Source organism: Podarcis filfolensis, assembly GCF_964270895.1.
Source record: "Podarcis filfolensis genome assembly, chromosome: 7".
NCBI classification, from domain to species: domain Eukaryota; kingdom Metazoa; phylum Chordata; class Lepidosauria; order Squamata; family Lacertidae; genus Podarcis; species Podarcis filfolensis.
The window spans coordinates 34,183,992-34,196,044 of record NC_139603.1 but is presented as its reverse complement, the minus strand read 5'-3'; the positions used below and the strand labels follow the sequence as shown (position 1 = coordinate 34,196,044).

Sequence of the window (12,053 nt, the reverse complement as noted above, 5' to 3'; positions counted from 1 at the left end):
ATTGTTGTTGTTCATTATATAATATTCTTTTAAACAATTCCATCTCCAAAGCATCTATCATCTATCCAGACTGAACCATTAGAAAATGTTTGGGTTTGATAGATCTTAGAAAGAAATTAAGATATTTGAAGATGACTATCATGTCCCCTCTCAGTCTCATTTTCTCCGGGCTTAGCATACTCAGTTCCCTCAACCATTCCTCACAAGGCTTGGGTTTCCAGAGTCTTGATCATCTTGGTTGCCCTCTTCTGCACATGTTCTAGCCTGTCAACATCCTTCTTAAGCCATGGCGTCCAGAAGTGGATACGGTACAGTGGTACCTTGGGTTACAAACACCTCAGGATACAAACACTTGGGGTTACAGACTCCGTCAACCTGGAAGTAGTACCTTGAGTTAAGAACTTTACCTCAGGATGAGAATAGAAATTGTGTGGCGGTGGCACAGCAGCAGCGGGAGGCCCTATTAGATAAAGTGGTACCTCAGGTTAAGAACGGTTTCAGGTTAAGAACGGACCTCCGGAACGAGTTAAGTTCATAACCAGAGGTACCACTGTACTTCAAGTGTAGTTTGATCAAGGCAGAATAGAGTGGTATTGTGACTTTCATTGATGAATGAATGATGGTTTAATATTATTCTTAAGCATTTGCCCTCCTTGGGTCCCAGGGTGGGTTACAACAATTTAAAATCTACTACTACTACTACTACTACTACTACTACTGCTGCTGCTGCTACTAAATGCAACCACAAAAAGTAGGGTGGCCCTGAAAATATACATCTCAGGTGTCAAAAGGCATGGGTAAAGAGGTGCATCTTCAGCATTTGTTGAAAACTGTATAATGAAGTCTCTGAATGCACCTATGTGGCGAGAGAGTTCCACAACTTAAGAGCTGCCACAGAGAATGCCCTCTCTTGTGCCACCATCCCCTGAGCTTTTTAAGGCGGGAGAACTACCAGGAGATTACGATCTGAATATGATAAAAAAGCTTGCACTTTTTCACAATAATCAAATTTTATAAATGATGTGAAACTGGATTATTGATTGCTCCAGAATCTAGAAGATTCCAGACCCGGGGTATTGATGGCACAAACTGTACAGGGACAAGCAAACTGTGGCACAGGAGCAAAGCGTTATGCCTTGCACTCATTCCTCCCTTGCTCCTGCTTGCTACCTGGTGAAGTACATAATATTTCTTTTCTCGAGTTTATATCACGGCCTTTCTTCTGTCATGGTATCTGAAGCAGCTTACACAGGATTCCTAGGAGGTTAATCATCCAGGCACTGATCAGAACTAGAGCTGCTTAGCTTCAGTGAGCTGGGGGCCTCATGTGCCTTCAGATGATATTCTGGGCATACATATGTAGTGTGCATACATATGTATATAGTGTTCACAGAAGTACTTTTGGCTGTGTACATTTAGAGCACGCTGCTTCACTCAAAGAATCCTGGAAGCTGTCCTCAAAGAACTATAATTCCCAGCACCCTTATCAAATTGCAGTTCCCATGATTCTTTGCGGGAAGTCACATGCCGTAAATGTATGGCATGTGCCCAGCCATGGTCTTTTGGATTTGATATGTGGCGTACTTGACAATAAGGCCGGCCATCATTGCTGTAGATCCCTGAAGGACAAATTGATGATTAGAAGAAGCAGTTCTTTTTTTCTGGGGAGAAGCAGGGGTACGCAAACCCCTAAACATTCTGTGAATCTAACAGGAGAAGAAACTAAATTTTATTATTATTATTTTCTAGCACAGTGAATTGTCAGTTCTGTTGAACAGCACAGTGAACTGTCAGTTCTGTTGCTACCCAAGATGGCGGCCTCATTTCCCGTCATGGTGCTTCCTGAGTCTTAGATGGAAGCGAGCGTTTAATGTGTGAAGTAGGAGTTGGAATCAAGCACGGTGATAGTTGTTACCACCTCCAATGGCGGCTTACTTTCCTTTCCTGGTGATTTTCGTGAGTCAAAATGAGAGTACCCCTAAACATTATTTTAGAAAAAAAGCACTGATTAGAAGTATCATATAACTAAAGAAGTGATAAACTAAAAAAAGGAGGAGAGGGAAGGAGAGGCGAGAAGTGAGGGAGACCCCTCAATATGCTTGCTTCTTTTAGTAGCATTAGCAGGTCATTCATCTTGTTCCAAGGTTTGGATGGGAATTACAGTTCAATCCTACACATGTCTTCTTGGAAATAAGCCCTGAATGGAATTCCTGGGTAAGTGTGAATATGATAGCCTATTATCCTTGTGGCCTGTTTATTTTTTTTTACTAAACCAAAGATACTCAGGAGACACATGTAACCATCTCTGTTCTCTGTTCTCTCTCTCTCTCTCTCTCTCTCTCTCTCTCTTTAAAGAGGAATTGTCGAAAGCTGTAATCAGGAGTGGGCCGCTGAATAAAATAGAAATTAACAATACACCCATCAAAAAACTATTGCGTGTATCTCCCATGCAATGCCTAGCTTGGCCCTGTGCATTGGCTATCATCCATCAAACCGATCAGTGAAAAAGCAATGATCTCGCCATCATATTTGGTGTTCAGTCTGCAGCAAATGGTACATGGCACCTTTCTGTGGGATGGTGCTGAAGACTCATCAAGACACGAACACTTAATGGAACACCTGCTGCCGGGTGGCACTACGAACATTTTTCAATACCTGCGCCATGCCAGTGCTTAGAAATCTTCAGAGGTTTCTATCTGTTTAGTAACAAGAGTAAGCGTAGTCATAATCCACAGGCCCATTCTTCCACGGATGGCAGTTGTGAACAGTTAGGAACCCAAGCCGCCTCTGGAACCCCAAGAGCAGCGAGGGATCCTCCAACTGCCATCTTACGCCCTTGGGAATCTCCCCTGCAGGCCCACCAGGTACCCAAGAGGAACTTTGCCTGCCAGGGCTTCCGGGTTGGCGCCATCGCCGAATGGCGGACTCCCTCCGAGCTCCGGAGGGAGCCGGCTCGGCAGGGGCTGGGTTTTACCGCACCGGCGATGCGGGGACCCTTAGAAACCACGGCCACGGGGGCCGTGGACTTGGAGACTCGGCTAGCACCGCTAGCGCCCTCCCGACTCGTGAAGGAGCCTTTTTAAAGGCTACGGATCGGGTGCCGGGGAGAAGCGTGGTGCTTTGAGTCCTCTGCCATCCCTGCCGAGCGAAGCCGCATGCCATCCGGCGGAGAGCGCTGACCTCTTCCATTGAGAATTTGGACTTTTAACAACAACCCGTGAGTAAATTGGAAATCGGGTTTAAAAGAAGAAAAATTTTTTGGATTTGAGACGAGCGGGGGGGGATCTAAAAAGGAAGTCAGTCCCCCTCCCTATTGTAGACATTTTAAAACAAGGATTGGGAAGCCAAGGCCCAAAAAGAACGGTATCTTTGCTAAAATCAAGAATTCCATGATGGGAAAGTACAAGAATTGTGCTGGAGGAAGAATTGAAGGAGAAGGAAAATGCACCCCCCTCCCTGGGAACCGGGGCGATTGAGGAGTGAGCCTGGTGAAAAGAGCCGGTGATTTTGACAGCTGTCAAAGTAGCTGTCAAAGTCGGAATTTTAAAGAGGATTTTATTACAAGGACCTTGCTGGTCAAATTTGTTACAACTTGATATAATTTGTTAAGACTTGAATACAAAATGGCGAAAATACGGAGAACAATCGGATTTTTGGAAACAAAGTTACAACAACCCCCCTAGAGGAGCTTCGGGACATTACAAAGATGGGCGTAAGCCGGGAAAAATACAACACTTCGGAATTTCACAGAACTGGTTATCTCCTGGGAAAGCTGCAAAACTGAAACTGAATCTCGTCTACAGGGTGTTTAGACTAAAAGGAGACAACAGAATACTTTACTGAAGAAGGAAGGGACTGAACGCAAGTTTTTGTTCCTGAATAACAACAACCCATGTAGAGTTACTAAACTTCTGAATAAGAAAGTTTTAGCAGCGGAACAAGAGGAAGCTGGACTATAACCTTGAAAGAACAATGGGGGGAATTTTATAATTTGACATTTTTAAAGATTTAGGAATTAATTTTTAAAAAGTAATCCTAAAAATGGGAAATAATTCTGCAAGGAGTTGGGGGAAAAATGGGATTGATGGACTTAAGACTTCCAGGCTGGAAACATAGATTGGAGGATAAGGGAAATTAAACCGGGGAAGGGGAGGGAGAATTAGAATCCAAAGGCTTGCAACTATTTTCTGAATTGGTTTTCTTTTTTCTAATATATTTCTTATTTTTTTATACTTTTATTCTGTGTGCTTTTACTTTAATGGGAAAAAAGGGGGACATTGTGGAAAGAAAAGGGGGCGGGCTATGGGGAGAGATCTTTTGCTTTTTTTTATCAAGGGTGTTGCATAAGGTTTGTATAAATTTAAATTTGAACAATGGGGTATATAAATTGTGCTTTAAATCAGAAACAGAACTTGTGGAAACAACAATATGAAAGGGGAATACGGTAGGGGTGGGGGAAGGGGGGAGTCCCAGAAAGGGGATGTTTGAAAATAAGGTTCTGAATGTATCTTCATAATTTCTTTTCTTCTCTTTCTGTATTTTGGAAACTTCAATAAATATTATTTAAAAAAAAAAAAAAAAAAAAAAAAAAGAGGAACTTTGCCTGCCAATCCATCATGTGCCCTCTCTTGCCATTTCTGCACCGACAGCAGGCAGGCTGCCCTCTCGCCCCTGTCTGTCCTGCTCAAGCCATTTCCCACCTGCCACGGTTTGCGTAGTAAAAGGAAAAGGGGCAGGGCTGGATTTAGGTTTGATGAGGCCCTAAGCTACTGAAGGTAACGGGGCCCTTTATATGTCCAGCTGTCCTTTGTCAACAACAAATTGTCACTGTTTTTTGTGTGTTGAATATATCCTATATGGTATATATAGCAAAAAGCAAAGCTACAGGGCACCAGGCAGAGGGCCTTATCGGTAGTGGCGCCCGCCCTGTGGAACGCCCTCCCATCAGATGTCAAAGAGATAAACAACTACCTGACATTCAGAAGACATCTGAAGGCAGCCCTGTTCAGGGAAGTTTTTAATGTGTGACATTTTAATGTATTTTTAATCTTTGTTGGAAGCAGCCTAGAGTGGCTGGAGAAACCCAGCCAGATGGGTGGGGTACAAATAATAAATTATTATTATTATGATGGATCTAATAGGTATCTAAAGGCATTTGCACATAACAAAATATGTATTTTATCAAAGTAATTGTTGAACTGAAATACAATTAAGAAGAAGTATATTAATAGTGAAATTTTGGGGGGCCCTCAAGAGAGTGGGGCCCTAAGCTATAGCCTGTTTAGCTTATACGTAAATCCGGCACTGAAAAGGGGAAGAATAATAGTTTTTCTCCCTACCACCCACGGGAGGGGGGGGGTCCCTGAGGCGCCCTTCTCCCTTGCCGGCGCCCCTGAAAGCTGCAAGGCTGCGGAGTCTCTGCAGTTTCCTTTCCTTGCATTGAGTGCAGCTATGTGCGTTGCTACGGAAACTGCAGGGTTGGGGAAATAATAATAATAATAATAGCATTCTCCTCCAACTCCTCCTCCTCCTCCTCCTCCCCCGGGAGCCGAAGTTCCCGCAGCAGCAGCAGCAGCAAACCGCCAGAATAGCCTCCCTGCTCCTCTCTCTTACCTTTGGGAGACCCAGCCCGGAGAGAGAATGAGGCAGGTATTCTGCGGTAGCAACAGACGCCGCCGCCGCCAGCCTGCAGTTCTTTGGTAAAGCTCATGGTGTTGGCAGCTGAGCCGCTGCTGGGTGGAGAGAGAGAGAGAGAGAGAGAGAGAGAGACGGGCTGCCCTATATCCAGAGTGAAAAGAAGAATTTGGACTTTGCTGTGTGCACAGGTGCTCTTCCCCTTTCTCCTGCTCTGTTCTTTTCTACAGGGGACCAAAACCAAAAATGCTCCCTAGTTTGTGCTGCGTCGTTTGTCCCCTTTCCCCCGCTTCCCCCTGATTTGCGTGTTCACACGTGATACTAACAGCGGCTGCCCCCCCTCCCCACGGTCGTGTGAATTACTTTGTTTTGTTTGTTTTTAAAGTGTTTTTGTTTAAATCGGCCTCTTTTTCCCTTCGTGGGTTAAGCCTGACGCTCGTGCACGCCAAAGAGCAGCCACAGGTTTGTTTTGTTTTTTAGCGCTTTTAGTGTCGCGCGGACGGGGACACTTTCTCTTGCTCTTGGGAAAGCTGGCGAGGAGAAAACTGGAACTGGGCACCCGGGTTTCCCGAAGGGAAATGCCAAGAAGAAAGAAGAAGTCGGGGAGGGGAGGGGGGGTTGGATCTGCCCGAAGCCATTTGCAAAAGCAGCACAGGCATTTCTTGCCTGCTTCCACCCTGGCAAGAGGGCTGTGCTGGTCCAGGCATCTTGAAGGCTTGATATTTCCTCAGCAGAAGCTGAAAATGGGGGTATTTGATACGAAGGGCCCTCAGAGGGGCTTAATGCACTGATGTCTCTCCCTGCCTTGAGCCAAATCATGCCTTCTAAAAGCAGCTGAGACAGACACCAGGAAATATTCAGTGGATGGGCTCTCTTGCCCTTTGATCCCATGGTTTAAAGTGAATTTAAACCAGAACTCACCTGCCAGCATCCAAGCTCCAGGATCATATGATCATATGATCAACATGCTCCTGAGGATATGCAGAGTGCTTTCACTTCATCACAGAGCAACCACAGTCAGACCCCCAATGCCTCTGATGTGGCTTCTTCTTGACAAGGGAGAGCCCTGAGACCTCTTGTTGTAGAAATTAATCGCTGGGGTATATCTTATCAAGGTTGCAGTAAGAGTGTGTCTGGTAAATTAGGGGGTAAGCATGTGGATCAATTAAATGTGACACTGGTGGGGCTGCAGCTATGTCTTCATTTGCAGTGAGAGACAGCATCCTGAGGGGAGTGAAGAATGAACTGTTTTCTCTTCAGACTGCGTGTGGAGGAATGACAATTTTTAATGCTTCACTATGTAAAAGAGAGAGAGAGGAAAATGCCTCCCTGCAAGTAGAAAACTAGTTAAGCAAAAACCTTTCTTCCCTGATGTGCTTATTTTCTGCTTGCAAGGATTTTCAACATGGGTTGCTTTACCTGCTGTCTGAAATGGTACAGTCCATTCTAACATCTTGCTGCTCTGTCATTCTGTTCTGCTGCGTCTGTGGTAGAAGGGAGATCTGAAATCATGCAACTACAAAAAGACCAATTCAGCAATAAAGTTATTTTGTGTCTCACAGCTCTGTGCTCAAGTCCCACTATCCCCAGTTCCTGCCCACTATCTCTGGGCCCAGTAAAATACTGCCAGATGAAAGCTTTTATTCCCCCCCCAATACCTGATGATAATGTCCTCCTCCTCTCCATTTTTGCATGCCACCTGTTGTTGAGCTTTGGCCGCTTTGGACACTTGCGGTCCACCTCACGGTTGATTTTGAGGAGGAAGAAAATGGCATAGAAGAATGGAGAAAAGCGAGGGGAGTGAAGACTCCTGGAGAAAAATAACAACATGTTGCCTTGTTCCAGTGACTACAAAGCTGGATGCTGGGACTACAAAGTTGGGGAAAGGGGGGAGGGGATTCTTTATTCTGCTAAGTCACTGTTTCTGCTTTATGCTTGTAGACTCAGTATATAGGATAAGAAACTCCTGATGGCATTACCATTCTCCGGAGAGTGGCGAGAACTGGTTGCCTAGCACAAGTTGCTCTTTAAACTGCTTTGAAATTGACACCTTAGGGAGGCACTAAGAGCATCTCTGGTACTTTCAGGCAGAGAGATACCATTGGTGGTGGTCCCAGTGTGCCCGTCTTGGTTGACTGTGTGTGTACACATGCAGTACGTGTACTGCAAACAGGGATTTTAACAGGTCTGCAGGAGAGAGAGGCGGTAGGGAGAATAAAGCCTGTTTCTTGCTGAACCAACAGGTGTGCGGGCCAAAGGCTCTGTTCAAAGGAGGAATCGGAAGACGTGGGTCGAAGCCGGGCCATGAGCAGTCCCAGTGCCAAGCCAACATGCCTGTCGCAGCCGGTGGTGAAGAGCGTGATGGTGTATCGCAATGGAGATCCGTTCTTCCCAGGGCGCCGAGTGATCATCCACGAGAAGAAGGTGTCCAGCTTCGATGTCTTCCTAAAAGAAGTGACCGGTGGGGTGAATGCTCCCTTTGGTGCCGTGCGGAATATCTACACCCCCCGTGGTGGCCACCGCGTCCGACAGCTAGATGAGATTCAGAGTGGAGAGCACTATGTCGCCGGTGGCAGGGAGGCCTTCAAGAAACTCAAGTGAGTACAGTGGTACCTCAGGTTGCAGACGCTTCAGGTTACAGACTCCGCTAACGCAGAAATAGTACCTCGGGTTAAGAACTTTGCTTCAGGTTGAGAACAGAAATCGTGCGGTGGTGGCGTGGCGGCAGCGGGAGGCCCCATTAGCTAAAGTGGTACCTCAGGTTAAGAACAGTTTCAGGTTAAGAACGGACCTCCGGAACGAATTAAGTTCTTAACCCGAGGTACCATTGTAAAAGCAAACCAAAATGGCCTGGAAACTTTAACTTTATGTGATCTTTTTAAAGGTGCCTCAAAAATCAAGGTGCCTCAAAAATTATTGACACGTCACCCCATTTTGTCCAAGACGATTCATTGTCAACGTAAGCACTGAGACTTTTTGCAGCTTGAAAGGTGTTTCTGTTTCATCTGCCCAGTCCCCTTATCCCCTGTGCACATTTCCTGCAAGGTGCTTCTATCATTTCAACATGAAATCTTTGTCCCTGAGGAGAAAACAACAACAACAATTGACAGAAAAAGCTTCAGTTGTTCAAACATTATTAACTTCATCAATGGACACGTGAGGCTATTTTGTGGTATTTGGTAATCGTGTCTGACATTTCTCTATCTCGGGTTCTATGTGTGCTTTGGCTCTGTTCCAGTAAACGTGGAATGCAGAGAAATATAACCTAGTCCTGGGCATGCTCCGATGTAAGCCCTGCTTTGTTTTATAGGGCCTTCTCCCAGGTAAGTGTGTATAGGATTGCAGCTTTAATGGTTATGTTAATGAAGCACAGGTAATCTCTATTAAAATAATAAAACTTGGGGATATTCTTGGGTAAATGATGGTATAGGAATCATTGAAGATATTTTTGTCACTCAACGCTCTGCATTTATTTATTTATTTATTTATTTATTTATTTATTTATTTATTTATTTATTTTACAATGCTCTACCTTTTAGCCTCCAGCCCCACACTCTGTCGACTAGACTTTCTTAAAAGTTGTAATTAAGGACATTGTATATAATTGTTTTAAAGGTTATTTTTATGTGAAGATAAATATATGTAGGTTGCAGAGTGTGTGTCAGTGCTTTGTAGATGTACAAAGAGCTGCACCCCCAGATGTACAGAGCTGTTCCTTTTCTTAGGCACAGGAGAAGTCATAGGAGACAGAGTCGTTCGCAACTGTTGGGGGTCCTTTACCTTTACCTTTTTATCATGAAACCATGCCTATCAAAATGTAAGAATCCCAACCAATCTTTTCTGTGCCATCATTGCAGCCCTTAGACTATAGAGTTCCTTAATTTTGGGCAGGCTTCCTCACCCTCAGCCCTCCAAATGTTTTCGGCCTACAACTCCCATGATCCCTAGCTAGCAGGACCAGTGGTCAGGGATGATGGGAATTGTAGTCTCAAAAACATCTGGAGGGCCGAGGTTGAGGAAGCCTGATTTAGGGTATGGCTAATTCATCTCTCTGTGTTACTGTGCCCTGTTTCTCTTTACTAAAATAATGTAGAACTCGCACCATGTTTCAATTGTTGTGAGCAGTGGCTTCTGGGGTCTCTTGGTTCTTCAGCTTCTTGATTTCTCATTTTCTTTACGATTATTAGCAAAACATTCTAATTTGCTCAGGCACAGATAGTAAAGGGTTTCCTACCTGTCTGCTGATGAACACTATTGGGATTTAAAGGCAGTTTATACTATCTGGGCTGCAAACATATAGCTTGCTTACTATCTCAGAAATAAGACCATTAAACTCCGTTGGACTTACTTGGAGTAGATGTGTATATGGCTGTACTTTGAATGTTTTTGTTTAATAAATATGCCTCACATATGAATTATTCCCCCCATCTTGCACTCATCTAACCACTATCAGATTGTGGGTCTTTTTGAAGCCAAAGTAGCATCACCCATGCACAAAAGGGAGATATTCAGCAGGCCTGGGGCATTCCCAAGATTGGCAGATGTAAATGCACTCTGTGTGTGTGTGTTTGTATATTTGGTGGAGACCACCAAACAATCCAACAAGGACTGTGCACACTTGGTGGACGTGAAATGCTGACTGCCTTGGGTGGAGGGAGGTGAGATGGAATGGAGTTTCCTGTAAAAGGGTATGTCTCTCTGGCTGGAACCCTGAACATGAAGGCATGCTCTACACCACTGTAGGTTACTCTTGTACATAACCTATATTCCTTTTGTTGATTTGCAGCTACTTGGACATTGGAGAACTGAAGAAAAGGCCTATGGAAATAAATAATGAGGTAAAGTAATTTATACATCAAAACAAACTAGGATTAGTCTGTATTATACCTGAGTCTAGGGAAATGAAAACAAAGCAAAGTTTTATTGAATCAGCTACAATCCTGAAATCACTTACCGGGTGGGTGGGTGTGTATATCATTGAACGCAGTGGTGCTTGCTTTTGAGTAGACACTGTCAGAGCCACCCTAACAGCTTGAGAGAGATCTAGACAGACAACTCCACTCACTTAAAACTTTTAACACAACTGCTCTAGATCTGCTTTGCCCCAGACTTCCACTTGGTTTCTCTTAAAGAGACAGTAACTTATTAATGATCTGATGAAGTGGATTGCAGGCAATGAATTTGTCATGTGCCATAATACTCTTTGCATTCACATGTATTGGTAGCTGATTGTCAGGGTTGGACGCAGGTCAGCATGAAAGACTCAGGGCTCTGTTGTCAGGGAAGTTAACTATTCAAGGAAACGGCATACAACTCAGCAACCATTTCCAGGAGGATTGCCAGGACTGAAGGTCCCTGCCTTCCACCCTTTCTAAGGCTCCTCGTCTCCTGGATGTTTCCCAAACAGTCTCAAACTGTGTCTCCTCTGCTCTCATTATCCCTTATGATATTGGAGACTGGGGAGAGCAGAGCTTGTTGCAGCAGGAGTTGGAGACTCCCTGGATTCTTCAGCAGCCTCTTTCCCTGCCCCCTGCTTTAGTCTCAGAATCTGAACTGCTCTCTGCCACGAGCTCTTCCTGCTCACTAAACCCTGTTGCCCCACCAGCATCCAGCCCCTCTTCTCAATCTTCTCCCTCTGACCTCTCCTCAGTGTCCCACCACCAATCCCCTGGCACTGAGCCTTCCTCTATGGGGGTTTCCCTTTGGGGTTCCCAGCTGGTGCCTCTCACCACTTGTCTTCATCCAGCATTGTTAACAGATCCTAATCATGTTTCACAACTACAGGAAACAGGAAAAAAATGAATTTTGCCTCTGGAAACCTCTGCACCTTGTAATCCTGTAATATTTGGGAGCTCAGACCATAATTTTAGTTCAAAACTGTTATTAGTGGCAACCTTTTTTGGTGTGATGTATGAACTTTCTAGTTAGTTTATGCAAACTCAGCATCTATTTTAAAGTTAAAATACAGTGTCTTCTGGATTATTTGTTTGTGTTTGTTTTTTCTTTGTTGCTGTGGATCCCTTGTCTTATTCACGGAACCAATTTCCCTGGAGAAAAGACTGTAAAGAGGAGTGAAAGGCAGGCTGCACTATTCAAACAGAATTGTTACTATAGTTCATGGTCATTTAACGCAGATATAAAATAGGAAATTAATATTTTACAGTGATTATTTCTTGCAAGTGAGACAGACTAATTATATAGTATCAGTAATTCTAATTCCACCAGCATGTTCTGCTTAGTACATGAACCAAACTTACATCAGTGAAATCTTTGAATGGATTTCATTGCTAGAGAGAATACAATTTTTGATGGAGTGTGTAATGTAGAATGAAGATGCATATTCAGAAACAGGGAAATAATAACAACTAAACTACTCATTTGTACATGCCATAATAGGTTAAAAGGTATAGGACCCTGGA

General features: G+C 44.2%; 2 protein-coding genes across 10 annotated transcripts in view; one reads left to right on the top strand and one right to left on the bottom strand.

Annotated features, from left to right (window-relative positions):
* Positions 1–12,053, bottom strand: part of NRSN1 (neurensin 1) — a 201,028-nt gene that overhangs the window by 126,003 nt on the left and 62,972 nt on the right. The window lies entirely within an intron of this gene.
* Positions 2,031–12,053, top strand: part of DCDC2 (doublecortin domain containing 2) — a 48,580-nt gene continuing 38,557 nt past the window's right edge. Inside the window, exons 1-3 of one of the 9 annotated variants that reach the window (XM_083623931.1) lie at positions 2,031–2,688; positions 7,878–8,231; positions 10,421–10,472. In XM_083623931.1, the coding sequence (XP_083480057.1) occupies positions 2,663–2,688; positions 7,878–8,231; positions 10,421–10,472 (432 nt within the window). In that variant the 5' untranslated portion in view covers positions 2,031–2,662. The other 8 variants (XM_083623932.1, XM_083623936.1, XM_083623937.1 and 5 more) reach the window with 8 other exon arrangements.